Source organism: Streptopelia decaocto (genome assembly GCF_964273445.1).
Source record: "Streptopelia decaocto genome assembly, chromosome: 6".
NCBI classification, from domain to species: Eukaryota; Metazoa; Chordata; class Aves; order Columbiformes; family Columbidae; genus Streptopelia; species Streptopelia decaocto.
The window spans coordinates 6,435,921-6,463,241 of record NC_138660.1 but is presented as its reverse complement, the minus strand read 5'-3'; the positions used below and the strand labels follow the sequence as shown (position 1 = coordinate 6,463,241).

Below are 27,321 nucleotides of genomic sequence, written 5' to 3'. Positions count from 1 at the left end.
TGCCCGGAGCCGGGCAGCCCTGCTGGCTGGCTCACGTTCCTCACCAACGAGCATCTACGCCCAGGCCAATAATCCTGATGATTAACAAAATCTAGCACTAGAGGGAGGCTGAACACACATGTTCCGCTCTCTTTGGCCTTCTCCGCTTCTCCCAACACTAAAAGGCAGGCGATTTAAAGCAAGCCCAGCAGCCGGGCAGAGCCCAGCCGCCATGCCGCTGAGCGGGAGATGTGCTGTTTAAAGTAGGGCAAAAATCGCACTTTTCCCTCCCCAACTATTTGTCAAATATATGCACCTCCCAAAAAAATTTAAAAAAATAAATTAAAAAAAATCACTCTGTTGCACTGTTTCCTTAGCCGGTGAGTCACAGCCCCCGAGGAGGCGCCGCCGCTCGCTGGGAGGGAGTCAGACAGAGAAATGCCTGGCAGCCTCCTCTGTAACAAGGATGAGGCTCTCGCTGCTCGCATCTATCAACACATTCCCACCTTCTCCCAGGCACGAGCGAGACAGGTCTTCTCTTAACAGCCTCACAGAGGAAGGCACATACGCCTTCAGATTGCGTTTTGGCATTTCTCTTTCCAAAAATTCCTTGGCAATGGGAATTTGAGTCCTTCAGCTGATCTTCTGTGTATCACAACAGGACGATACAACTTGGTCCATGAGTCCAGTAGGTCTGAATGTGAGACTAGCTCCTGCCCACATACCTCACAGCACTACAGCCCCTCCATGCATATAAAACAACTGGTGTATTAAACTATTTTATCATCGAATCATAGAATGGTTTGGGTTGGAATATGTAGTTCAACCCCCCTGCCATAGGCAGACACCTTCCACTAGATGAGGTTGCTCAAAGCCACATCCAACCTGGTCTTGAACACTTGCAGGGATGGGGCATCCACAGCTTCCCTGGGCAGCCTGTTCCAGTGCCTCACCATCCTCATGGTGAAGAATTTCTTCCTTATATCTAATCTAACTTTACCTTTCATGCAGCTGTTCAAAGTCTCATAATTTCTTCATTCAAAACCCCATTCTAAACCACTTTTGCACACCCTCTTTGGTATATCCTAAATTCTTTCCGGTCTCAGCCACTGATGGTATTTACTCATCAATTTGCAGTTTTTACAGTAATGAGGCGGTGCAATGTAGCAGACAGAATCGCTCTGGGACGCAGGAGATCTGGGTCCTATTTTTATCCCACGACTGGCCAGCTTGGTGACCTGGCAAAGCACTTTCCCTGCTTCAGCTTCCTTATCAGGGAGAGCCTGGTATTTCTTTTATAAAGTGTTTTGTGGCCTGTCAACAAAACACAAACTGATAACAGCCAGGGCTTGCTGGGAAAGAAGCGATCTCCTGGTTGAATATAATTCCCTCTTTTCCATGTTGTGGCAGCATCCACAGAGTCCCAAATGAAAATCAGACCCGCATGCAGATGCAGCACCTGTGGATAATTAGCAGCAATTCACAAATGCCTGTTTTTCCAAGGTGGCCCTGGGCAGGTCCGCAGCTGAGGGTCACATCTGCTCTGAGCCACCCAAGTCCTACCCTGACATGAAAGGATGGGCTCTGAACCCCTCCTTTAAGGAGAATTGGTTGTTTCAAAGCCGGTGGAGACCCGAAGCCCCCAGCATATGGATAACTGAGATGTCCCCGTGGCATCACGGCTCCAGAGCCAGCCCAGGGATGGGGTGCTGGGTAGGGACCAGCTGTTCACACCACTGTGCACATCCTCATCCCCTCATCTGCCTGGTGAGGGAGGAAGCAATAGCTGGTACCATGAGTGAGGTTACCTCTCTGTGAGCAAACAGGGCATTTGAGAGGTTGCTTACTAGAGATTATTTTTTGACTTTTGCTTTCCCCGGCCTGGGAAGAATGCCTGTTTTAAAACTAGAAGGAAAAGAAAAAGAACAAAAAAACAAAGAAAATAAAAATCTGCCTCCCTTCTCCCAGATCTATCTATTTCCCTTTGACAAACAGTGATTTCATTTTTCTTCCTGTCCAGGATTTTTTTTTTTTCTCCTTTAAACTGAGCCCAAGCCAACGTGGCAAAGGCTCTTTGCTCATGTCCTTATTTGTCAAACACGCCATCACCGCACCCTCATCACCATTCTGGGAACAAGCCCTCGCCTTTGCCGGCTGACTTCAGCTGAAGGGGAACTTCCCAACACAACTCTCCTCCAGCCCCAACACATTGTTTTTTTAAATAAATAAATATCTATATTTTAAACTATTACAGTTAATAAGAAGAGAGTTTAGATTTCCTTCCTATTTCCTCCCCAGCCCTGCTGTGAATCTGAACATGACGAATCTAGATGGGAAAACAGAAATTACAAAATAAAAAAAAAGCCAGATCTATTGCAAAGGTATTTTGTAACCCACTCTTCCTTTGATTTCCATCAGAGCGTAGGCACCTCAAGGGAAGTCAGATACTAGAGTACCTTATTGGATCTGATCCTAAGTGGCCAGTTCCCCTGTCCAAACAGAGATCCAGAGATAAACAGGTCTATGAAAACTGGGCAATATTGTTTTAGCTGCTGCTCTTAAGCTAGAATTTAAACTGTAATCATCTGTACAGTTTTTAGCCATCTGCTAATATTAATGCACAAAATGATAATAAACTAAACATTTATTTTGATGCCTAACTTAACACCTAGTACAAAAAGATGTACCTGAAGCCACAGCACACATATAATCTGTCATCAGCACTCTGCCATCCAGAGAGATATTTCAGCTGTAAAGAAGCTTATTTGCTGGGGCAGAGAAATTTCATACTCTGGAGCAAATCTGTAGGGCTCACACTGGATCAACAGGGGCCAAATCACCCCAGGCAGCAGCCTCAGATCTGGTCCACGCTCAGGAATGGGGTCATCTGCTCCAGCACTTACATTTAGTGATGGGGAACCTGAGGCATGGAAATGAAGTGGCATCAGAGAACAGAATCAAGCTCAGCTTTAGTTTGTTGGGAGTACCATTCTACACATGGTCTTGAGATTCATGCAATCATGCAACCATACCCTGAGGGCTGAGAAAGGATTCACGGCAAAAGAAACACGGACACTATTTGTTCCGCTCCTTCAGCGAGGGAACACCCATCTGGAGTTGTGAAAATGATTGTGTCCCATGGTACCAAGCAGCTTCCCCCATCACCCCCTGCCTTTCTCCCTCCTCTCTTGGGTCCTACGTCTCACTTCAGCACAACTTTTGCTGCTCCTACAACAGAAGGAGCTGATCTTGCAACACAAGACCCTGCCTGCCCCTGACTTAGCCCTGGCTTTTGTCTGCTTCCAACCCCCTTCAAAGGACAGAAGGGAAAAGAAAGGGGGAAAGGGTGACAAGAGAGCACAGATTAAAGGCAGGGACCCACGTCTGATGCACAGAGTACATCTCAGGGTGGAGACAGGCAGGAGTGCTGGGGTACGACTGGCAGGCTCTCCTCCCTCCCAACAGAATGCCACGCAAAGGAGTCCCACTCTAACCGAGCTCCTGCCAAAACCCAACGCTGTGAACATGGCTCCAGCCCCGGCTTCTCAAAGTCAGAGAGAAAGGGTGTGACAAATAGCAATTTCATGAGCTCAGCAGGGAAGAACCATCCCTGTTGGGTGGTTCTACCAAGGAGCACGTCGCAGTGACAGCCCCAAGCAGCTCAGGCACATCTTTGGACTGTTGCAGGAGGGAGACAGGAGGAATTGAAGACATGAGCATCTTCCAATAAACGTGGCAAGGTCCCCACCTCGGGTGACCTGACAAGGGGGAAGCCTGACCCGGGAGAAGCACGTGAGGAGCCGCAGCCCCTTCCCGCAGCCCCGGCTCCTGCACGGGCAGCGGTGCAGGCAGCGCCCTGCCCTCACCAGGAGCCTTTCTGCTTCCCAGGCGTCTGGAAGCTGCCCTGGTCCCACTGGGTCTGCTCTTCTCGGAGAGATAAGAGACAGAACAAGGTTTGCTGGGGGAATTACTTCATTCCCCCAAGGCTGGGAAAAGCAATGCTCGGCACTTGGCTAATGTCCCTGATGGCTGCAGCCTTTCCTGGCAAGGAGAACACAATCCTCATTAACCCCTTCCCTCTCGCAGGCTGCTTATGGTGCTGAACCCACTGCAGGAACACGCTGCTGAGACTTTGTGATAGCATCTGAACATCTCACCACAGGCAAGAGATCACAGGAAGCTCATGAGGGAGGGAAACTTTTTCTCTTTTTACAGAGGCACAAACTAGATTAATTGACTCTAGAGTTTGTGGTGTGATTAGGAACTAAGTCAGGTCTCCTAGATCCTGTTTAATGTCTGCCCACTAGCCTATTCTCAGGTTCGAATCCATCGAGAGACACAGGACTGCTACAACCTTCCAGGGTCATCAAGGGCAGCCTTGTGGCTGTGGACACACAGTTACACAACCCTAACCAGTCTTAAACCTAGATCATGCTTGCCTTGCTCTCACTGCTCTTCCCAGAAGGCTTATCCAGACCTTTGCAGCTGCCCATGCTCAGAAACCTTCTCAACACCAGCAGGAAGGTACTTCTGGTAATCTCAGCCTCTCCTGCTCCTGCACCAATTTACCCAGAGCCGAAACAGTTCTTCTTCCCTGGTGTTTATTCCTCAAATATATTTAAATTTTGCAAACCCACCTTCTCCTCAGCCAACAATCCAAACTCTTCTGGTCTCCACTGGCAAGACCAGCTCCTCACTCCTTGACAGCCTGTCTCTGCAGCCTGAATACATCTCTCCTGAACGCATCTGAACTAACACAACAGAACCTGGCACTCCAGGCAAGCCAGCAATGTCTGCACAAAAGTGTTCATACATTTCAAAGGTGTGCAAGGTACGTCCCTATCCAAACAGGACATGTCATCATCAGCTTCATCTTGGAAGTTGAACTTTCATGCAGATGACAAATCTAGAAGATCCAAGCCAGCAAACCAGGGGTGAAAAGGGTGTCAGTGACATCACTGGAGCTGGGCCAGGGCTTATTTGCTTCACTTAATTTTAGGCATCTAAACAAAGCACTTTTAGGATCAGATTACTGCCCTAAAGTCTCTCCACAGTCCATGGAAGGAGATGGCCCTTCCAGAAAACAATTCATTCTGGGAAGGTTTCACTCCCATCTGCCATCACAAGGACATAAGGCAATTAGTCTTCTAATTCAAGCCGGATGGGAAAAAATCCTTTAATAGCCCAGCAAGTTTTGAATGGAAATATTCCCTACTTGGGAAACACAGCCTATTAAAGCTGACTTGGTTGTTCCTGACACATGATCTCTAACCACAGCACTCTGCCACCTCATTTTATAACCATCCATTCATTTCCTCAATTTTTGGATCAGTTCTGCAGTAATGATAAAATTCTTGTTTTCTTACCTGCACATTGAAAGTCATGTCATCCAGAGGAGGTGGGGGGGGAAAGGCACCTTGTGATGATGTGATGTTCCCGAGGTCATCCGCAGGAGGTGGGGGTGGAGGAAGGAAGTCCCCTAGGAGACAGAATTGGAGAACTTAGACTCACCAGCATTTCCCCACATCATGACATTGATGATCAGGATGAACCCTGCAATACTCTGCCATTAGTATCCTGGCGCAGGAGTTAACATATTGTTTAAACATTAAATGCTCAGCCACAACCCTCACTGCTTCAGGAGATGGCTACAACAGCTCAGTAACGTTGGCAGACTGCTTAGCAGTCCTCAGGCCCTGCAGCAGAAGGTGACTTGCAACAAAGCCTGAAGGCACCAACAACCAGCTCCACAGATCAAAGCTCATGTCTCACTTAAATCTGCTGCAGGTGGCTGCAAAACTTGCAATAATGAACGTGTCATGTCCAGCCTTGCAATGGATCCTGTCAAATTCACACCCTTTATGTGTCAAATTATGCCAGCTCTTCTTGATCGCTATAAAGACATAACCGATGCTGTCTAAAAGTAAGTATTCCCTGTTGCAGAGAACACATGGAGAGCTGGAGCCCAAAATTTAGACCAGCCCACCTCCTGTAACCCTGCCACTGGCAGGCAGACATGTTCTTCGCATCTCCTCCTTCCTATAAGGACCTCATAGCTTCATGTGAAGAACTGCTGGGAAGATCACAGGCTCTTCTCAGTGACAACAGCCACGTGATGGGCCAGCTACAAACTCAGAAGCATCTTTTACGCTGAGGAGTCTCTTTACAGGGGGCTGATGTACAAAATACCTACACTTTAATTTGCTCATTCTAAACTTCCCAAACTGCTGATCTGAAGACAAAGCAGCACACAGTGGCTATGAAGCCATCCAGCTTAGAGCAGAGATGGAAGACTTCTCCTTCAAAACTTCTGAGGAGGTGGGAGCATGAAGGAGAAAGCAAGGGCAGAGCAGCACGGACTGCGGGCAGCAGGACAGCAGGCTCTGAAAGCACCTCCGAAGGATGGAAAAAAGGACGTTTGCCATTAGCACTAGATTTGGCTCCTGGGGAGGCAGCTGCCTGTAATTTGGACCACTTTGGTATATTCTTATTTCCTCTCACAAAACTTGATGCTGCAAGCAGAGCTGTTTGCTCTTGGCTCTGCTGTGTGCATCTGAGATGGAAGTTTAAGATAAATGAATAAAAGTGGGATATTTCAACTATTTGGGACCTTTTACTTTTGGAAGGTTTTAACCCTTTCTGGGAGGAAACACAGGCTCTCTACTTGACCCTCCACATCTCCGTGAAGTGCCACAGCACCTCTCTACTACAGACCCTCAGTGCCATCCCCTAATACCAAGGAGCAGCTTCCAAACCACTGGGCGAGCCACTGAGCCAAACCCCAGTGACCTGCAGCCCTCTGGACCTCTTGTGCCCAGCTTCCAAACCAGCTGGGCAGCACCTTCAAGCCGTTTGCCATGCAAAGCAGATGGGTCTGCAGCCCTGGAAAGGTTTTGGGGTTGGTTTTTTTTCAATTTCTAATCACTTTCTGAAAGGCACAAACTCCCCCTAGGACTTTTAGGGATCTTATTTCCCAGGGAAGTAATTTCTTCGCATTTTCCCCAAAGTGAGCATGGATAGGACTCAGAAAAACCTCTCTGAATCCCTAGGAAAATATCATCCTAAATGCAGATGCATGAAGACAGTTCGAAAACAACACATTGAAAACTAATTTAAGATAACCGTGTTGCTCCAATACATAAAATCTCATGAAACCTACTGGCTCATGATATTATAGAGTTCAAGATTGATTTTTAAAAAAACGATGTCCAATAACATCTGCAGTATCCTCCTCTTTGTTCTATAATTAATCCAATATTTTATTTTAAATCATATGAAATACGATACAGAATAAAAAGAATAAATATTTTGAAAATAATATCTTGGTGTTTAGGTCTAAAAAATGCTGGGAAGTTTGAGTGCTAAGTAAACTTTTCTCCTTTGCTCTGAAGATGACCCTCTAACCAACCAACATGATTTTGCAAACAAATTCAATTCCAGCAGACACATATTTCACAAAGAATAAAATTCAGATGATGTTTCTCCAGTTAGTCCTGGTTCAAATGCCAAAGACCCATCTCCCTGCACAGCACATCGGTCAGACACTCTTGCTGTGTTACAACCCTTCAAAACATCCAAGCAAAATCAAGGTGAAGAACATGTTAAAGGGAGTGAGATGGGGAAAGGGACATGGTCTGTGCATAAACATAAGGGAAAAATAACAACTGCTATAACAGAAGGGGAAAACAATTGCAAGAACAAACACAAAACAAATACCGTTTTGCCCCTTTGGAAGATCTGTTCCTCCCAAAAGAAAAAAAAACATTGGCAAGATTTTCAAAAAAGGAGCGAAGAAAAGAAATGGAGAAGAGCCCTTTTTCTAGAGTTTGGAAGAAAACACTTTTCTTTGCAGCAGGAGACAGCTGGCTTTTCTGCATCCAGCCCAGCTCTGCTGACTCTGTCCTCTTTGTCAGATAAGCTGCTGGCTCTGCTCTCCCCATGAATGGGAAGGTTTTTAGATTGGGAAGCCCAGAGCAGATGCCTGATGAACTGGGGGGACCTTGCAGATGTTTGGCCTTTTCCTGGTCCCCTGCGAACAGATGGACTTTTCTCCTTCACAACTTTAGTTATTTACTCTGCCACTGCACTTTCCTCTTTCCCACACACAGCCATAGGACCCGATGCTGTTCCCACTGCACTCACGGGAGAGAATTCCCTTGGATGTTACTGCTTTATTATTATTATTGGCTTTGCTGGAAGTCTCCCTCCGGCTGAAAAGGGAGCATGCAAAGACTGTAAAATCTGTGTTCTGAGAAGCACATGGTTTTAGATGACGTGTGGAAGAAAACAGGTCTACATTTAAAAGAGTAAAGGGGGAAAAAAAGCTGAAAGCAAGCTTGCGCTCCCTTTGAGCCAGATCTCCCTAAAATGCACCTCGGGGACCATCCCTCACCCCTGAAGCTTTGCAAGCCAGATTTCACTTGCTTAGAGCTGGGTAGGTAGAGGAGATCACTGCCACCCACTGATGGGATGGGGAAGGGACCGTCCCCTGGTCCACACGGATGCACTGGCAGCCATGGGGGAACTGGGGCTCTGGGGTTACCAGAGTTAACCATGGGCTGGTTAACATCCCACCCTGAGATCTCACCCTCTCCTGACTGATTTAACCCTGCTGCCGCTCCATATATAAAGGCAAAAGGTTAATTAGTATTGATTACTGCTCAGCACCACGACTGGCATTTTTGTTGACATTCACTTGCCATCAGCCTGAACACACGGAGGTACTTAAGTTAAGAGAGCAACTGCACCGAGCTCTGTCAACAGAGAAACATCAAGGCACCTCCAGGAAGCAATTTATACTTCCAGGCAGGTGGAATCACCTTCTGACGGCAAATCCCCCCACGGAGGCAACGTGGGGCAGGCGTGTTTGCCGGCAGGGAGCCGCATCCTGCTCCTCCTCGCACCGCGGTGCAGCCTGCCTTCAGCTCCTGCAATGAGACATCTCTACGCACCACCATGAGTTCAGAGAAGAAAAGAAACACTCCTCATTGCATCAGCTACTTGTTTCTTACAGCTGTGAAGACCGTGAGTCAACCTACGAGGGGGCTGTGCCGTGCGACGCACGCGTCTGCTCGGTTATTTCAGACACGACGGCGCAACGTGCCGTGAAACCGCAGCTCTGAGCTCTTCTCTCGGCGCCCGCGCCGGAGCATCACCCTGCACAACCATCAGAGCCGATGCTGTCAGCCCCGTAATGCTTTATACCATATTTTACAATCAAGTAATTGGACAGAAATTAAGTCAGTCCATCACAGCTATGCCAGGAAAACTACAGCAGAGCCATGAGCAGAAGTGATGCCTCCCAAGCTCCAGCTCAGCTTCTTGCTTCACATCTGTGCCATGCAGATGCATTTGCAAGTTTTTACCCCTTTCCTGCCCCAAATTTCCCCTCTTGCCCTTTCCAAGGACAGTTAAGCTTTTCATTATTGCACTTTTCAAATGTACAACTAAAAAACTTTTCAAAGCCTTAACAGATGTGTCCATCAGCATGAGCCTGGCCAGGCTGACTAGAAACTCTTCAAGATTTTTGCCACCAGCTGCCTGATGCCTTCATGGGTACAAGCTGAGAAAAACACCCTGTCTCATGCACTGAGCACCTTTCTCACAGTCTAACCTTTAAATTTTTAAGTGTGCTTCAGTTTTTTGCAGGATCAGGCTCATGTCTCAAGCCTTTGTTTTCAGGGAGATATATCTGCCAGGCAGCAAATGAATTGCAGCACAATAATTGCCTCCCCCCTTGACTGACACAGTTGTTTAGACATGAAGATTTGCAGCTTTGAAACTTCTAGACACGAAGACGATCTCACATCTTCAGTAAGAAGAGACTGTTTGGGGGAAAAACCCTCGGAAACACAAAAAAGCAAAACATCATATTTTTCCCTGAAACAATAACTTAATGAAATCTGTCAACCAACAAAACAGGGTTCACGCTGGTCTTCCCAGATCTCTGGGTGACATCTGAAGACTATGTGCCCAGATGTTTTTCATTTTTCTCCTTTGAAACCAAAATAACCCTTTCTCATCATCATCTTGGTAATTTTTGACTCTGAAGCTGGTTCAGAATCAGTTTGAATCACCTGAAAAACACAGGTCTCCCCTGACCCAGAGACCAGAATAAGGACAGTGATGGAGCAAACCCCCACTGATGGGTTTCTGTTCTGACCCAGATAGACTCCAGTTTGGAAAGCACTGAGCAGACACAGGCATTTCCCATTGCCTGGTCAAGTATTTAACTTCTAGTGCAGAAAGCCAAAGTTTGCAATTTGGCAATTTCAATCTGCGTTGAAACAATTAAGATTTATACTTAAACTCTAACTCATTTACCATTGGGCTAAAATTCTTATGAATTAGACTACTATTAATTTCTCTCTACGCCCACAGACCTGCATCCCACAATAACCATTGCAAAAACCTGCAGAATATTGCAGTATTACTAAGTGGTCCAGGAAACCTCATACTGCAAAAGTGACAACATAGGATTTTTATAGAAAACTTCAGCTAGATATGACCTGGTAACTCTTAGGTGTGAACACGCATCTATATTTCCCAAAATGAACATTTTCCTGTAACATCTGTATTTAACATGTATCGTTGGACATGGTAAGCACACAAAGTCATGTTTTGTATTGGCTCATCCTTGGTCAAAACCACGTCGTTAATGGTCACGGACACCACATCAGTGCAGGGGAAATCATCCCATGATCACACATCAGCTCCACAATCTACCTAAATACACCACATTGGCCTATGATTCCTAAAATAGAGCAGCCCCACGAACCCAAAGCACTGTTTAAATTACCACTCTCTTACCAATCACTAATCCCACCATTTGAACTACTTTTGCTAATCAGCTACTGTATTAATAAGCAGGAGGGAGAAAAAGAACCCCATACTGGCTAATTTCATCCTCAACATTTAAAAAAGGAATATTGAGTGTGTCAGGTAGGTGCACTGAAAATTTACTTCACCACTTCCTAGCTGCAATATTTCTTTTATGGATTTATGGTGTATTAAAAGGTCACTGGCTGTTTAAGTCTTAAACAGTTCTAATCATTGTAAAAGTCTCTTAACAGTAAGGAAAGGAAGCTCAGAACAAACAGCAGCAGGGATTCTAATTAAAAGGGCCAATTCATCTAATTTTATTTGGGGTTAATTATTCAGGATTCACTCTCTGATGTGTAAGGAATAGCAATTAGTAATTTTAGTGATTTGAGGAACATTGGAGGTGTAATCAGTTAAAATGAGTGAGTGTTTACAACACAAGATGTTGAATTAGTTTCTCCCAGCTGGAGAACAGGAACATTAGTCCCCTACAGTTCAGGACTATGGATTGCAGTCCTACTTAAAATATTATCTTCAAATAAAAATAATATTAAAAAAACCCACACACATGAACAATCATCTGGTAATTTTGTTTACTGCGTGGAAAGTCAATAGGCAATGTGTACCATGGCAGCTTATGCATCCTTACCTTTACCTCCACCCAACTACTCAAGTCCCTGGGATTTGTTGGAAACAATTCCCAGCATTTTTCCTATCTGTACAACTTCAGACAGAATTCCACCTTCCTGCCATGCCACCTTTTACCACAGCTGAGATAATGAAAGAAGCAGGCTGTGAAACCTTCCAATGTTAATTAACTTCGGTGGTTAAATATACAGTGGAAAAATGACCATGCGATTAACGTAAAAGCTCTAGGTACGATTCCTCCTACAAACGCAAATCCAAAATAGCTCTGCTAGAATCGCTCTGGATTTCTTCCAGGGTTAATAGAGCCAGAATAAGGCATTAAAGCTTTCAGAAGTTGCAGATGAGACTGATGGGGACAGAGGAGCCGCGTAGGAGAGTGTTAACAGGGAGATCCAACACTGGCTGCTTTGACATTTCAGTCTGAGCTGAGGCAGCAGCTCAAAAGCCATTTTTTTCCACTTCTGAAGAGGTAACTGGGTTTTACCACTATTTAGATATCATCAGGTACTCTGGCGGGACTGAAGCTGGACCCATTTCCTACAAGTTTGTGACCACTGAAAGGAGCGGCATTGGCACACCATGCCAGGCTTACTTCAGATGATACAGCTTTTATCCAGCAACTTGATTTAGCACAAACAGATGCTATCTTTAGTGTCCTGTGCACAGATCTCTCACTCCAGCTCTGGTCACCAGTGGGGAAAATCCCATCCACCTCTTATTCACGTCAGAACTCGCTGACCTCGATCTCAAAACACCCCAGGGGCAGTAATTAGCACGAGGGTAGGACACGAGGGCTCAGTTCCCCAAATTATGCAAAATCTCAGCCGCTTCGCCACAGTAGATGCCCCTCATTGTGAAAACAATGTGTTTTTTTGATGAGACTGTGTTTTTATTCAGCTTGCGTCTGCAGTTGCCCACTCGTGCCATCCTTCCCAGAAAAATGCAACCAATGCTCCTGCAGCCCCGATGGTCACAGGGTAGGGAGAGGCAGCTATAAGCACAAGCTGGGTTGTTTTCCCTCATGCGCATCACTCAAACACCCTACGCTTTGTATGCTTACGATACAAATACAAAGGCATCGATACAAGGCTGTGTTTTGATTCTTCAGCGTATTTTTCCACGTGACTGTGGGGCAAAGCATTCCAGGTAAAGTCCCACGCCAACCTCTCTGCAGTGAGATGACTTATTTTGCTCACCTCAACAACCCCGTTTGTAAACATGATGCAAATCTGCTCCCGCTGAGATCACGTTACACATAACGACTATCTCCATAAGGACGGTATCTGCTTAGAGGAGAGGTCTGCTAGTATCAGAACCCAGCTCTATGGAAAATAAATCAGTCCTTACTAAAGCTTAGTGAAGGATTAAAGTTGAGCCAATGTAAGAAACAGCCCGCAGCACTGTAAAACTTTAATTAAAATCTGTGCTAAAACAGAAGGAGGAGGAAGAGCCATAAGATTAACAGAAAAGCTCTAAGTGCCGTTCCTTGTCATAGATTTCTTCTAGGACTTTGGGGATGTCACCTAGCCCCACTGTGCATCAGTCCATGAGCACACAGAGCCTCCCTCTGCCTTCCCCCCAGTGTTTATTTGTGGATGTAAGGATGGAGTCTGCCTTACTTGGTCTGTGCAGCCATTAGTACGATGGGATCTCACTTTCTGTTGCAGCTGCTCAGGTCCAATAACAGGGACAAAAGTATTTCCGAATAATTTGGGAAAGAAAAAAAAAGGCAGAAAACAGCCTGCTGAGATGGAAAGATTTCAACACAAACAACTGGAAATATGCTGGAAATCAGGGCATCTAAGTCAGAAGAGCAAAGCCTGTCCTCGGAGGGGAAACACGGGCTGCATTCCCACACACCATCCCTCTCCGCTGCAGAGAGAAAGGTCCATGAAACAACTCAATGAGGGAAACACTGCCTCACTCAGAACAAAACCAAAATGGGTTATCTATTTGTTTATTAGATTATGGTGTTCAACTCATTTGTTCATTGCTAAGAGCTCCTGACAAGAGTTGACATATGCATTAATTTACTAAAGAGGGCTGTTGTGAAGGAGTTGAAAAAAATGAGCTATGCCACTGGATTAAGACCTCATTCTCCCTGGCTGTTGTTCCGTGACACAATGAAAACAAATCTGTTTTTTCAGTCAGTTTTCCCCCCTGAGGAGGCAGCCAGAGACAATGGGGACCATGTCCTTCAGATACATCCTTTCTTATCACCAACCAAACCCTCTCTGGACCTAGTGATGAAATACAAAACACTGCACAGATCACAAAAAAACATCTCCAAGAGTTCTTTACTGCCAAGGGACTTCCTCAAGTTTTGGAAGCTGCAGCCAAGAGTTTTTAAGCAATCTCGGGCTTATCTTTTTCTATAACTGTTTTTGGGTTGTTTTCCCACTTTGGGGATGAATTGCAACCTGAACAGTCAGAGGAAACCTGATGTGCTGCAGCCTTGGCTGGAGCCTCGCAGCCAGCAGTGGCCCGCGCTGCAGAACATCTGGAAGCGCTGGATCCATCCTGCTTGCCCAGCATGCAAAGGAGAGGGACAAAAGAAATCACTGCCATAACCAGACTGTTTCCCTGGGTGATGAGGTCAACCTTCCTGCAAGATGTCCACAAAGTCTTCTGCTGCTGGCTTGAGAAATTGGAGCAAAAACACCAAGCGGGAAATGCATGTATGGCTCTCATATGAACTCATCAAACAAACCCCCATAAATCAATTTTTCAAAGTGGCTTATTTAGTTCCTCCCATCCCCTTCCCCTCCGCTCCCCATGTAAATCTCATAAACATCCAAACTTGGAAAGATTAAAGGAAAACATGTGTCTTTATCAGGCATGTCTTAGGTTACTGTTTTCACCAATACAAACAGCCCTGTCTTTCTTCCCTCTATTGCAATTAGTCAGTGCTACCGGGGAGGACAAAACTAGCTAGATTTTCTTCATGCTACAAAATTAATCACGTTCTTATTAACCAGAGTAACAGTTGAATAATAACTTACACCCTTAGTCCCTGTAGCTAATTTAAGATAAAATTAAATGTTGGATAAATAGAGTTAACCTCTATCTTCTTCTTTCAAAGTAAATAACTAATGTTCTGCATTTCCATATATAAAGGTACATATTCATATGGAGTGGTAGTGGGTTTTGTGGAGTTTGGTTCCTTTTGCTGGTACCTACTGGAGATGTCACACATAATCTGGCTAGACCATGGAAGAGAAATGGGATTATAATCAAATGAAAAAGAAAAAGGAAAAAAAGGCAGGTGGGAGGAGGAGAGGCATCTTTCCCAAGGTAGATGTCACCTGGAGGTGCTCTGCATCCTTTCGCCTGAACTTCTCGATAACAAAGAAGGCAGAGAAGAAAAAAAAACATAATGCAGGCTTTCTCTTCTTTGAGATCAATTTTACCCTAAAACACTGATGCACAAGCTTCCTGTACCAAGAATCACTGCCCAACACCCCAAAGTTACTATATGCATTTACACGTGCAGTTATTGCCATATTTTGAGCAGAAAGGCTTTAAAATTTATTCTTTTGCATAATTCAACAAGGGAACTGGTCAGGAAACAACGGGCTAAACTTGACTTTCTGGATAAGCAACTGCATTTACGTTTTCCATATTCCACAAAATCCCCTACCAGGAACAGCCTCATCCTTCCTGCTGGTCTGAGCCCAGAGTACCGTGGTGGGGAATACAAGAGGAGTGAGGGCACTTCCCACCAGGAGCATCCTGAAGTGGGTGCGGGAGAGGTGAGTGACAGAGGCACAGAAGGGACTCCCCAAACATGAGAATGATATTCCCATTCATGACGCTCACTACAATAAAATTAACTCCTTACAGTGACCCAAGGAGACTGCCTATTCTCAGAATGGAAGCAGGGATGAACAGTTGCATTCTAGTACCTGTGATGGTTTTGGGGAACATGTGACTCTCAGCCTTGCATTCCCAACAGGAATGACCACGATATTGTAGTTATCCAAGCACACGTTCCAAGCTTCTGACCATTCTGAGAGAGCAGTCGATCAGACATAGTTATAGCAGTCCTGCTATAACTCTGCTCAGCATGAGGTGCCCCCGCTTACAGATTAAAAATATTAGTGTTTGGCACCAGCCCAGGGTAACTGAGAGGGTGCCCTTGCAGTAAAACGTACCACACCAAAAGCTGGGCCAATTATTTGGTTTAGAGAAATCTGGGGTGAGATCGTTTTCAGATTGAATTAAAACTTTTCTGTTTAACCAACAGAAAATGATTTACTGAAATATTTGTGGACAGTGTTAAAAGGAAAAATGCGGAAGAAAATGAAAATCTTCTGCAAAGATTGTGGTTTTGTGTGAAAAGCCAGAGATTTTATTCTTGAAATAAAATGTTGTGGAAAAAAAAATGAAAACAAATTGTAGTAACATATTGCTACAGTTTCCAGGCTGGACTTTTGAAGTGTTCCCTCTGAGTTTTGGTTTTCCCTCAGACCTGCTACTTGGACAATGTTAGGTAAAAAAATCAAATTAGGTTTGGTGGGGAATCTCTCGATTTTCTTTCATTTTAACTTCTTTTCCAGCCTTGCTGCAGGAAAGCGCAAATCCATTCTTTTCAGATTAGTGATTGATCTTCATTCTAAATCCCCACTTCAATATTAATAACCTCTCAGAAAACAATTAAAATGGATATACTGTTTGAGTGTGTGCGCAGGGAGCAAGGAAAGAGGATAAATCTTCTATGAGCACAAAAACCTCTATCATACTTAGAGGTTTGCTGACGCCTGCAGTGATATACAAAGGTTATTCTCTGTATCATATGCATCTCCCCACACTGCCACAAGCCTGGAGAAGGGAAAGGAAGGAAAGTGTCCTTAGCAGCACAGGGCAAGAGTGGATGGTCCATCTCACCTTCTAACAAAAATCCCTCTATCAGTGAGACTGGAAGAGTAGACCCCTTCTTCCATCAGACAGAAGATCCACACCGCTCAAGGATGAGTGCTCTCTACGGCACACTGGTTGCATCAACACCATCCAGGCCTTGGTCTAGATCTCCCCCACGATCCACGTGGTGTCCTGGAGCTGAAAATTATCACTACTCTCTTGCCTTTTTCCAGTCCAAAGTGAAATAATGAGAAGGTTATGTTACTGCTTGCCAGTGTGGTGTTTCTACAGCACAACGATGAGGAATCGTGCTGTCTGCCCTGGTAGGAGTGTATGTGGAGATATTTAAGGGTGCAGAGTTTTCTTAGAGGACTGTCTTTGGCACAAATTTGAGTACCGTGGCCCTAGTATCTGCCTAGAGAAGAAAAGCCAACCATGCTCCTTTGGAGAGCAATAACCAGTTTTGCTAAAGAAACTGAACGACAGAAGGCTTTGAAAACTGACACCACCAGATTTCACTCTTTACCAATATCACTTTAATTTTGCCATGCAGGACTTGCTGCATGCAGTCATCCAAGGTGTCTGCTTTATACGACAGCAAAGTTCATTCCTAGAGGATTGAAACCATCACAGTCAGATTTCCTTGATGAATGACACCCAGCTGGATAACAACCTATTTAAAGAGAATACATGGCATTTTTGGGTACCTGGGCTATCAAGAAAACAAGAAGCAATCAAGAACACACCTCAGAATGAGTTGAAATTAGCCAATATTTATCTTCCTATACAAAGGAAGTATTTTAAATTCAAAAATACACACATAACCTAGCCTTAAAATCCAATACCAGATCTAGGCAAAACCTAGATGTGGATGCTGAAGATCATTTAAGGAACAGGATTCTCTGCTTTCAAGAGACTTCGAGATTTACTCTATATCCTTATCAGGCCATACATATCACATCATGTCATGGTGATGAGCATCTTGCTTGATTAAAACCTTTAATTCCACTGGATTTAAAAGGCTAATTTGAGAGCCACTCAGACAAGAGCCCAAGGCTGAAGCTGCTCAGAAGCACAGAATGGCACAGCACTGATATCTGCTCCCCTGTTCTTCAAAATGTTACAGCTAAAATCATCTAGCCAAGATGGGTAAATAAAGGTGTGTGTCAGGTCAGCCAGCAAAATCTTTCAAGGCAACGGCTCTGCACTCATCATGAGAAAGAGGATAAAGCCTACGTTGGCTCTCCTTTACTATATATTTAACATTTCCAAAAGAAAAATCAGATGACTGCTTAAAGCTTGGGATGATGCAAGCCATCTTCAAGTTATTCTTGAGTGAAATGTTTAATGTTTCATGTGGTTTGGAAATGGCTTAAATCCCCTGCTGAATTTTTCATGCCCGTACACAACTTAGCCTTTATCAAAAAACATCCCTTTCAACTACGTACTCTGAAGAAAATGAAGAAACTCTTCAGAAGGACTCTAGTCGCTTTTTTTCCCCATTTTTTGTGTGTTGTTTTCCAGCTTGCTGGGGTTTGCATAAAATATCTTTACTTGGACAGCACTTCATTATTTGTGCTCCTCACAGAAAATCAACTCTACTTTCTTTCCCTCTCTCTCTCTGTGCCTTCATTTCAATTGAGGGGAATGGGAAGAGAGAAGAGTACTGATGAGGGGCTAAAAGGCTGCAAACTGTTGGATGGACCCTGCTTTTCACCCTGATACACAACAGGGAGCTGTAAATCCACAGCAGCTGGGCTGTCACAGAGACTTTGGGCAATGCTGCCTGCAGAAGGAACAGGGAGCCGTGCAGGAGATGCAGCAGGAAAACGGGCATAACTAGAGCACTGCAATGTGCCAGCTATTTCTGGACGCAGAAGAGCCCCTCAGGAGCCATCGCAGGAGGGCGAAGCGAGGACAGCCCTCGGACCACGCTCACCCACGTCACCAGCATCTCCAGGAAGGCGAAGGCGTCCTCCCACGTTCTGTCCCGCCGAGCAGCTCCAGCTACAGACAGCGACTCTCTGCTGCTTTCGTTCTCTGGGCACCTCCATTTTGCTGAGCATACATCCCCTATGGTTCCACGAATATTAACATAAGCCACACACAAATATTATTTTAAAGAAGTGATTCCCATAGTTCTCCTATTTTCAGAGATGTATCTTAAAAAAGCTTCCCTAATATACTGGAATAGCATCTATATCTCTCTTCATAAAAGGAATCCGACTTCTAGGTTTCTAAATTCATTGGTAAGCAGTTCAGACTTCCTTTTATACTGTACGGTTTTCTTCCCATAAGATGCAAGATGTAATTGCCTCAAGGGAAAAGCAGCTTTATGAAGAGGAAGCTACATGTGCCAGAATTGTTCTCTTCCATTATTTGCAACATCCTTTCTCCCTCCCGTTGTTTTAATAGACTGGGTCACCAGAAGAACCTGCAGCAAAAACTCCAATACCCTCAGCACAGCATCTACCTGCCAAGAGCCCCAAACAACATCTGCCCTTCTGCAGAGCCTTCATGATGTCCAGAAAACATATGTTTTCTATGCATGCCCCATATGCAGTTCTGATAGAAACACGACTTGGCTGATAGGTTTACTTTCTGCTGTCACCACCAGGACAACATCTGAGAAATGGATGGCTCACCAGTAATCTCCCACCTGCATATATTTTTTGCAGAACTTTGTTGAATAGAAGGATGAAGGAGGGGAAAAAAAGAGAGAAAACAGAATTCAGTGTCATGTGGAAGAAAAAAAAGCTTGTTAAAAGCCTGGTGTCTGATGTTCCTACACGTGATTCAGAGCAGCATGGCCCTTGTGCACGCACATGCTGCCACGCAGCACGGACTCAGTTACACGCTTAAGTTCAAGTGCATGCTTAAATGTTCCGTCCCAGGGGCCTTTGGAAAGCGTGTATCGAATTAGGCATTTGTTGAAATGCTTTGCTGAGCGAAAGGATCAGTTTACACGCTTTCCCCATAGATTCTGCTGAAATGAGTCTGAATGGTTGCAGTGGTACGTGTCAGGAGATCCCAAATTCTTCCCCGAAGCATTCATTTGCTAGGATTTCACTCTTGCACATTCAGCGTTGGGGAATCAGTACGGGAAACTGGGACCAGGGAATTTGCAGCATTAGGAATTACAGTATTACCAGGGGTAGTTAATGTAAACACAAATCCCTCCCGCTGATCGAGATCACACACCTCACCACGATCACCGACATCTCTTCAATATCTTTTAAAATCTCCTGTAAGGGGTATAACCTCCCCAAATTCAAACAGAGGGAAACCCAGGGTTTCCCCAAATCAGATACTTGATTTGGGACAAAAGGAACCTGCTGCCAGGAGGACTGAATGGAGCTGCTAAAAATAAGCAAACACTCCCAGTGTTTCTGCACGCTTCTCCCTGAAGTGAAATGATCAAGAGGATTAATTTTAGAGTACGCAGAGTTTTAATCTGAAAAAAATAAAAGCTGCATCTTAGCTTTTAAGCAAAGACCAGATGGAAAGTCTATCATTAGAAATGCCAAAGGGAGAATACACTCAAAGTTCGCTCCAGGATGAAAAGGTCATTTCTAGTCATCCCTGTTTTAGATGTTCTCAGAAGCACTCGAGCTTTTTGCAATAAGATGGTTTTCTTTCAGTTTCTCAACTTGATTTCCTCCAAAATAAAAAGAACCTACAAAACAAAAGAAAAAGTCACCAAACAACACAAGATAAAAACTTTAAAGGCAGGCGCCAGCTCTCTTTTTTCTTCTCCAGAGCAAAAAAGTAATTAAATTTTTAATGAATTATTATTTAGATGACAAGAAATGCCACAAAGATGATCTGTTGATTCCACCCAGGGGTGTTTACTTAGAGCTTGATGGGGAGATTTATGAGACAACAGACAACATATCAGCGAAACCTGAGAAGCAACACTTTGCTTATCAGGTACCCATGCTGGTGAAGAGCGTGTCAAACTGATGGGAAATGGATCAGGTTTCACCACTGTGTTGAAAGCAACATCCCAAACCCCCAGCCTGGACCATATGCCAGCTGACCGACCCCAATCCACCAGCCCATTTGTATTTTAACTACCACGTTACTGGTCATAAGACCTGAGAAGCTCAGTAAGGACCTCCCTAAGGCTAAAGATGCCTCTTAACTCTGACAGCTCACATATGATGACTAGCTAGGAGGCGGCAAAATTGCAATCGGTGATTTTCACTGGAGTTACGAAGCTGACTCGAAGATAATGCAGTGCTTAGAGTTTTACTCCACTTGCTAACTCACTGAGAGCTACAAACACTCAGCTTCAACTGAGATTTCATAGATCCCCAGTCTCCACTGACAGCTAACTGGGAAACAAGCTCCCGCCCCATTAAGATAAACCCACAGCTGAAGTACAGTATGTGAATAAGCCTGCTGGGACACAGCTCCCAATCCCTAACAGGAAAACATTCAGTCAAAGACAGAAAACTCCATTCTCTTATTTTCCAACAAATATAAAAAGCACATAGATATGGTGATATAAAATTGGCATTTTCACAGTAAACACATCTGTGTCCCAGTGCAGATTATTCTCAATAAGAACTGGAGCTACTGGCTAAAGCTGAAAGGTTTTTTTTACTTGCAGGCTGTTCCTTTTCTCAGCTCAACTGGGCCAGCCGTGATGAGAAGGGTCTGGCTTAACAGCTTCCTTGTGCATAAATAACAAATTTATTTGCAAGGTTCAAACAGCTGCATTTATGTAAACCCACTCAGAGGATCCATTGCTGACTTAACTTTGCGGCAACTGAACAGCCCAAGCATCAGAGGGAAACGTAACCTGTGGTACCACTGAAAGAGGGACAATCAGACAAAACCGAGATTTTATTCTCAAACACCATGCTAAAACATTTGGATCAGCGAACAAATACTTCGTTGTTTCTTGGTCACTTGCAAATGATGATTATTCCATATGAAATAATTAACAAACAAGCACAGACTCCTCCAAGCTCTCTTTAGAAATCTGCTTTTCAAAACACACCCTCGTTTTAATCATTTACCTTTTCCAATAGAGAAGGAAGAACAAGGAGGTAAGAAATCTGAAATGATGAAAACTTCCCTAGTCCCCACAAACAGACATTTGCTGCCTTCCAATATAGACTTAACTAATCATTATTCTAAGTAGCTGAAAGATTTTGCAATTAAAAGCTTATAGAAATATGACGCATCTCCCCGCTTCTTCTGATGCCTCATGAGTTTTCCAGCTCCTCTCATAAAGAGTTTTGATTACTCTGGGCATGACAGAGCCAGAAGTGCTACAAGAGAAAACTCCGATTTCAGCTCCATCCCAGTCATGGGCCAAATGTCCAGAACCTTAATCACCGCTCTTGGATCACAGGGAAAAAAATAAACAAGAAAAGGGGAGTTTGCATCCTAAAATAAAACCTGCCCTGGCTGGACAGTTTTGTTAGGAAAACTAAAAACAAAGAACAAACTCTGGACTTGGTGTAAACTAGGCGTATTTGCTTAGGTACTAGGAGATGAGATAGAGCCTCACAATTCCATTCGTGCAGCCTCACGTTTGTGGTGACAACTGCACTTTCCACCGATTAGATGTGACCTTTAGGCCCTGACATTTAGGCCCAGATTTTCCAACTTGTGTTACCTCCGCCTCCAGTTTCACGGGTGGAATTCATAGCACTTTAACGTTTAAATAGTTGGCTGTGTCCACCAAATATGAGCCCATGTCTTATCCAACAGGTTCTTAAAATGGAATATTCCCACTTTGGAGACCTGTGCCATGGTGGATGGTCAACTTACACGAGGTATTGGATGTGCCATACCTCTTGGGAAAATCAACACGCCAAGTGAAAGCTCATCTCTCAAAATAGTTACCCTACTACCTTATTTCTCTTTTATTTGTTTCCCTACCGCAGTTACACAACCCATTCCCTTTGGGGCCAAAGGAATCATTAGCAAGAGCACTTTTGGACACATACAAACAGGCAGCGCTAAATGTGCACGAGAAACAGGAAGATTAATAGTCTTCCCATGTGAGAAAACATAACAAGGCAAATGGCTCCTCCATTAGTTTGTGTCTGTAATATCTCAGGAAAGCATCATACACTTAAGAGTGGAAACATGGTGGTTCAGCAACTATTTGTTTTAAAAAGTCCAACTGCGATTGTAGGGAAAGAGTTCAGCTGTGATCATGTATCATCACATCTCTTGTCTTGGATTAGCTGCTAGGTTTAAAGTATTTTCTGTCTGGCCAACAAGAGTGATTTACTGGCACAGAGAAATGTTTAAATATCAAGATTTTTCAGGCTCAGCCAAACCAATTGTTCCTGCACCTCCCTAAAGGACTCTTGTCCCTAACGAGGGAAGTGAACAATCGAACGAGACCTAGAAATCTTGGTGGAGATCCACCAGTCCGATCCCCTCCTGCTGCCACAAGGTCATTTCTCCCTCTTGAGGGCAAATGTCCCATTTTTACACACACAGGCTGAGCGCCTGATGCACCAAGATTAGTCAGTCAAGTTTTCTCATGTTACAAACCCAACTGCATTCCCTGCAGTATGGGCTCAAACACCACAGGACCACTGCCGGCAGGGATGGGTTAACAAGGAAAATGGAATTATTAATTCAGTCCAAATCTAAGGCATTGAATGGACTAAGCAGAAGATGAGGAATATACTGCAACACTTCATATATTACCCATTATGACTGTGTGGTCTCATGTCCACGCTGATGCCAGAGGAGATGCAGGCCAGCTGGGATTTTACCCAGCTCACACTTCTCTCATGTGTTGCTTCTTGTCTTTATAAATTCATTTTTTATATAAGACAGCTCTATCAGACATGAGCTCCCAGTGCAATTTTCCTTCTATATTTGCAGAATGAATTCAGTCAGACAGGTCCTATTTCTCCTTGGGCACCACACAAAGAATTACAAATGGCTTGATTTATGCCCAGTTGGTACAAAAAGTGATGTCAAAAGCATAACAGGAAGGAGGAAAGAACCCAATTACAAAAGCAAGATCTGTGAGATAATCTTGTTCCCAGGTCAGTGAGAAGTGGCAATTAGGAACATCTCATCTATCTGTCAGCTGGGGTCATTCAATGACCACGTTACCAAGAGGAAAGGCAGCACCTCAAAATGCTAAATAGAACTTTCCAGACCCAAACTGTGTTTCAGCTTCCTCTACCTTCATCTCTAACATGACAGAAAGGTAACCCTGAGTAACAGGAATCCAGTTTTCAAGAAGGAGCCTAATTATACTGCAGTTTAACAACCAATCGATGGTTTTGCAGAAGTCGTGCGCTCCGCTCGGGGGGACGCCCGGCTGCGTTGAGGAAGTGCATGGTGTTGACTTCCCAAACTGAGTCATCATTGTAAGCCCTGGGACGGTATTTATAGGGTTGGGGGAAAATTTCCAGGAAACATCACTTACCGGCACTCACAAAAATAGCATGAAAACTCTTCAATTACTAAACTTTTAAGGAAGAAAGTCTTTCTTCTTTATGACAAGACAGCAAAGCAGCAGCCTCTATGATTTCCTTGGAAGCAGTTACAATTAATATTGTTCCTTATCTCTCTTTTCCATGACAGTAGTAGATGTTGCTCCTAAGCTATTAATTCTGTACAGCTGCAAGGTTGTTTTTTTCTCCTTGCTCTTCTACTGATTATTTCCAGGATAAGAGCTCAAGTCAGCCTTGTCTCTGAAAACTTCAGCAATTATCTCCTGGAACATGTCTGCAATACCATCCACAGGTTGAACTCAAGCTGACAAAGACTCGAGTGAACCCAGGTACCAACAACAGCTCAAGCAGAGCAGCTCAGAGCTTTACCCAGCTGTCCAGGATCCCAAATTGGGGGAATGGCCACAGCTTTCACTAAACCACATGAACCTGCAGGTGAACCTGTCAGTGAAGTCAAGCTACCCAAGGCAGAGGTGAGCTGATCCCTCTGCACAACCTAGACGTGCCCTAGGATTGCAAAGCAAACATAAATAGAGGAAGAGCACCGATTAGTAGCTGGATCAGTCACCTAAAGGTATCTGTTCCCTTCCACATATACAACAGTTGCCCTACATCTCTTCAGTCAGGAACTAAGCCAGACTTTTAGAAACATTTTGTCTCTGCAGTAGTTTTAAAGATGCAACTGCAAACCTGAAGAAGGCTTGACCGTCTTGGACCACGCACTTTTCCATTAGACACACACAGACCTACATTCTCGCTTTGCAATGGTGGGCGGACTGTCCCAAACACAGTCCCCTTCCCCTGAGCAGCCAGCACACCCCATCAGGAAGGAGGCAGACTAGTTGACCACAGAAGTACAACCTTCTGGAATATTTTTTTTTTTAAAGCACGAGATACAAGCACACACGCTTATCCCCATCCCCCATGCAAAGTGCAAATGCCTGATTTTATTCCTATGACTGCCAGACTGCGCCTATCACCACCCTCCTCCCTGAGCCCTGGGATCAATGTTGGCCATATAGCCTTTGAGGGGGCCTCAAAGATGTCCCCCTCCATGTCTTACACAAACCAGTAGCGTGGCAGAGAACAGAAAACCAGTGTAATGAGAATAAAGCCACTGACATGAACTTGACCAGTACCTGCCCCATTTGACCTCTCAGCTGGGCTGTCCCACACGTCAGGTCCAGCTCTCTGTCAAGCTGTCAATCAGCACAGCACACGGTTCGTGACACTCACGGGACGTGACACCCCGTGCAAGGCAACAGAGACCCGACGAGTTTGTTTTGTACGTGCCACCGCGGCGCTGGCAGATACAGCAACGTGTTTTGGCTGGTACTGACACGGGAAGCATCCAAAGCACTCGCGTAGAGATAAGAGGCTCCCCTCATCTCCTGCCTGAGACGTGCTGACCTCTCCTCTCTCCCTTCTCCCCAGTATTGTTAAAGATAATATAAAAATCCGCCACTTATTTTTTTAAAAATCTCTGTTTCAGAGGGTTCTCCCCCCCCACCCCATTTTAATCTGAGGCCAATTAAAAATAAAAGTTTACCAGGAAGGCAACAAGAAAAAAACCAAAAGTGCCTGATATCATTGGATCCAGCCTATAAGGATCTCACACATAAAAGAATTATGTCCCTGAGCACTTTCCAACAGACTTTCAGAAAATTTCATCTTTCTACTTCCCTGGCTGGATAGTCTGTTTGAGTAATTTTCTCTTTCTCCTGGGGCTGGTTGCTAAGAGACACGCTATTACTTCTCCCTCTCTTATGACCCGATTACTGTGATCAGCAAAGACAGCGTGCAGACAACAGCCTGACACAGCTCATACAAGAACATCGGGCTCGTTACAAAATGATGGACTGTATTAACACTCCACAGCCCCTTCGCTCACCGTGGCCTTTGCAGAGTCTCCTGGCACAACTGGGGGCTTTTACTTTCCCGGCTTCTGAAGTGTGCGTTCAAACATTTTAAATCACAGGACTGGGAAGGGAGAAGAATGGACTTTTACCTCCTGTGTTTCACTGCCTGTCAGCTGAAGCAGTGTTAATAGATCTTCACTGAGAAACCCTCCTTTCCTTACCCTTCCTGAGAAGCAGCCCAGGACCTACGACTACCCCTTTTCTTTTACCGCAAAAAGCTTTGCACATGCACAACGTGCATGGGGTTAGTATGTTGGCTTGAGCAGTTCAATGGCACATTGTAAAGGTGATGCTGACACTTCAGGGGCCAAGAGGTGACCTGGTCCTGCAAATAGCAGAGCTGGATTGTTCTGGATGAGGAAAGAGGCTGGAAATGCACCCAACTGTAAACACATCTAGGTCTCAAGGAAGCTACTAGGGCACCCAACATGCTCCCAGCACGTGCAGAAACAGCCACAGCACAGCACTGTGTCATTTGCAGAAAAGCCCCAGGTGATGGGGCTTGGCAGGGAAGTGAGTTGAGATGAGAAACGTGGAGCTCAGATTGTGAGTTTGTGCTGAGGTGTAAGCGGGACAAAAAGTTAAGTTGATTTTGATATCAAAGAACAGGTCCATTACCAGCTGGTATTGCTCAGGATGGGGTCACTGACCTCCGAGACCATCAGTCTACACTTAGTAAGAATTTAACCCTCATTACATTCAATTTTTATGACAAATTTCAAACATTTATAATTTTCTATATTGAATTTACTTTAGAAAAAGACTGTGTTTACTAGTACTGTTTTAGCACCATTTATATCTAGAGAAGCCAGCTGCTAAAGCTTTCCAAATCAATCTTGTCACAGAGGTGGCCCAGATATACAGGTCCCTCCTCTTATAATTATTCCTCACCTCCACAGCATTTCCCATAAACTCAGTACTCAGCAAAACAAAGGCCAGTTCTCATGCCAGCGTGATTTCTACCTTCCTTCATGCCAGGCTTTGCATTATGGTTTGGTCATGTCTAGACTAAACCAAAACCTTTCCTTAGTCATTGTCATCACAGGAATTAAGAGCTGGAAGAGACCTGCAAGTCTTTTGCACTTCACAGCTCCTCAAATAGTTTGGGTAAATCCCCAGTCGAGCTCCCAGAGCATGCTTGCACGTTCTTGCGTGGCTACGGATTTCCAGCATGTGTGCTAGTTAAAGAAGAAGGCAGAAGAGGAATGTTTAGATAGTGATGTCTACTTATTCAAATCTAGAGCATATCCCTCCTCATCCCCTTCTGCATAACCACCCTCACCGGGGCAACCAGAGCTGCCGGACCCTCAACTTCACAAGCTTTGCTTAAGAAACGAGCATTTTGGGCCTTGTATATTTAGTCCAAATTGTAACTGTGTAGTGATCACTGCCAGAAATGTCTGCTCTTTGGCCACAAGTGCAGCTTCTGTGGCTTCAAGAGCTGCTCATTCATTCTTCTAACCTTTTATTAGACCAACCTGTAATATAAGCCAATAGACATTTATTGGTTGCTCTGACTTAGCAGTACTCCGTCTGGCACAGAAAAAAGCTTTAGGCAGAGAAAAGGGAAAATATACGTATAATCCTGTATTATAAGAGTGAGTTTTCAGGGCATAGAAGACCTGCATTGTGTGAACAAGGGCAAA

The 27,321-nt window shown here is 44.5% G+C and overlaps 1 protein-coding gene across 14 annotated transcripts in view; it reads right to left on the bottom strand.

The window, feature by feature from the left end:
• Positions 1–27,321, bottom strand: part of LPP (LIM domain containing preferred translocation partner in lipoma) — a 343,879-nt gene that overhangs the window by 180,443 nt on the left and 136,115 nt on the right. For all 14 annotated transcript variants that reach the window (XM_082055343.1, XM_082055340.1, XM_082055335.1 and 11 more), the window contains one exon: positions 5,346–5,458. In XM_082055343.1, the coding sequence (XP_081911469.1) occupies positions 5,346–5,458 (113 nt within the window). The remainder of the gene's footprint in view (positions 1–5,345; positions 5,459–27,321) is intronic.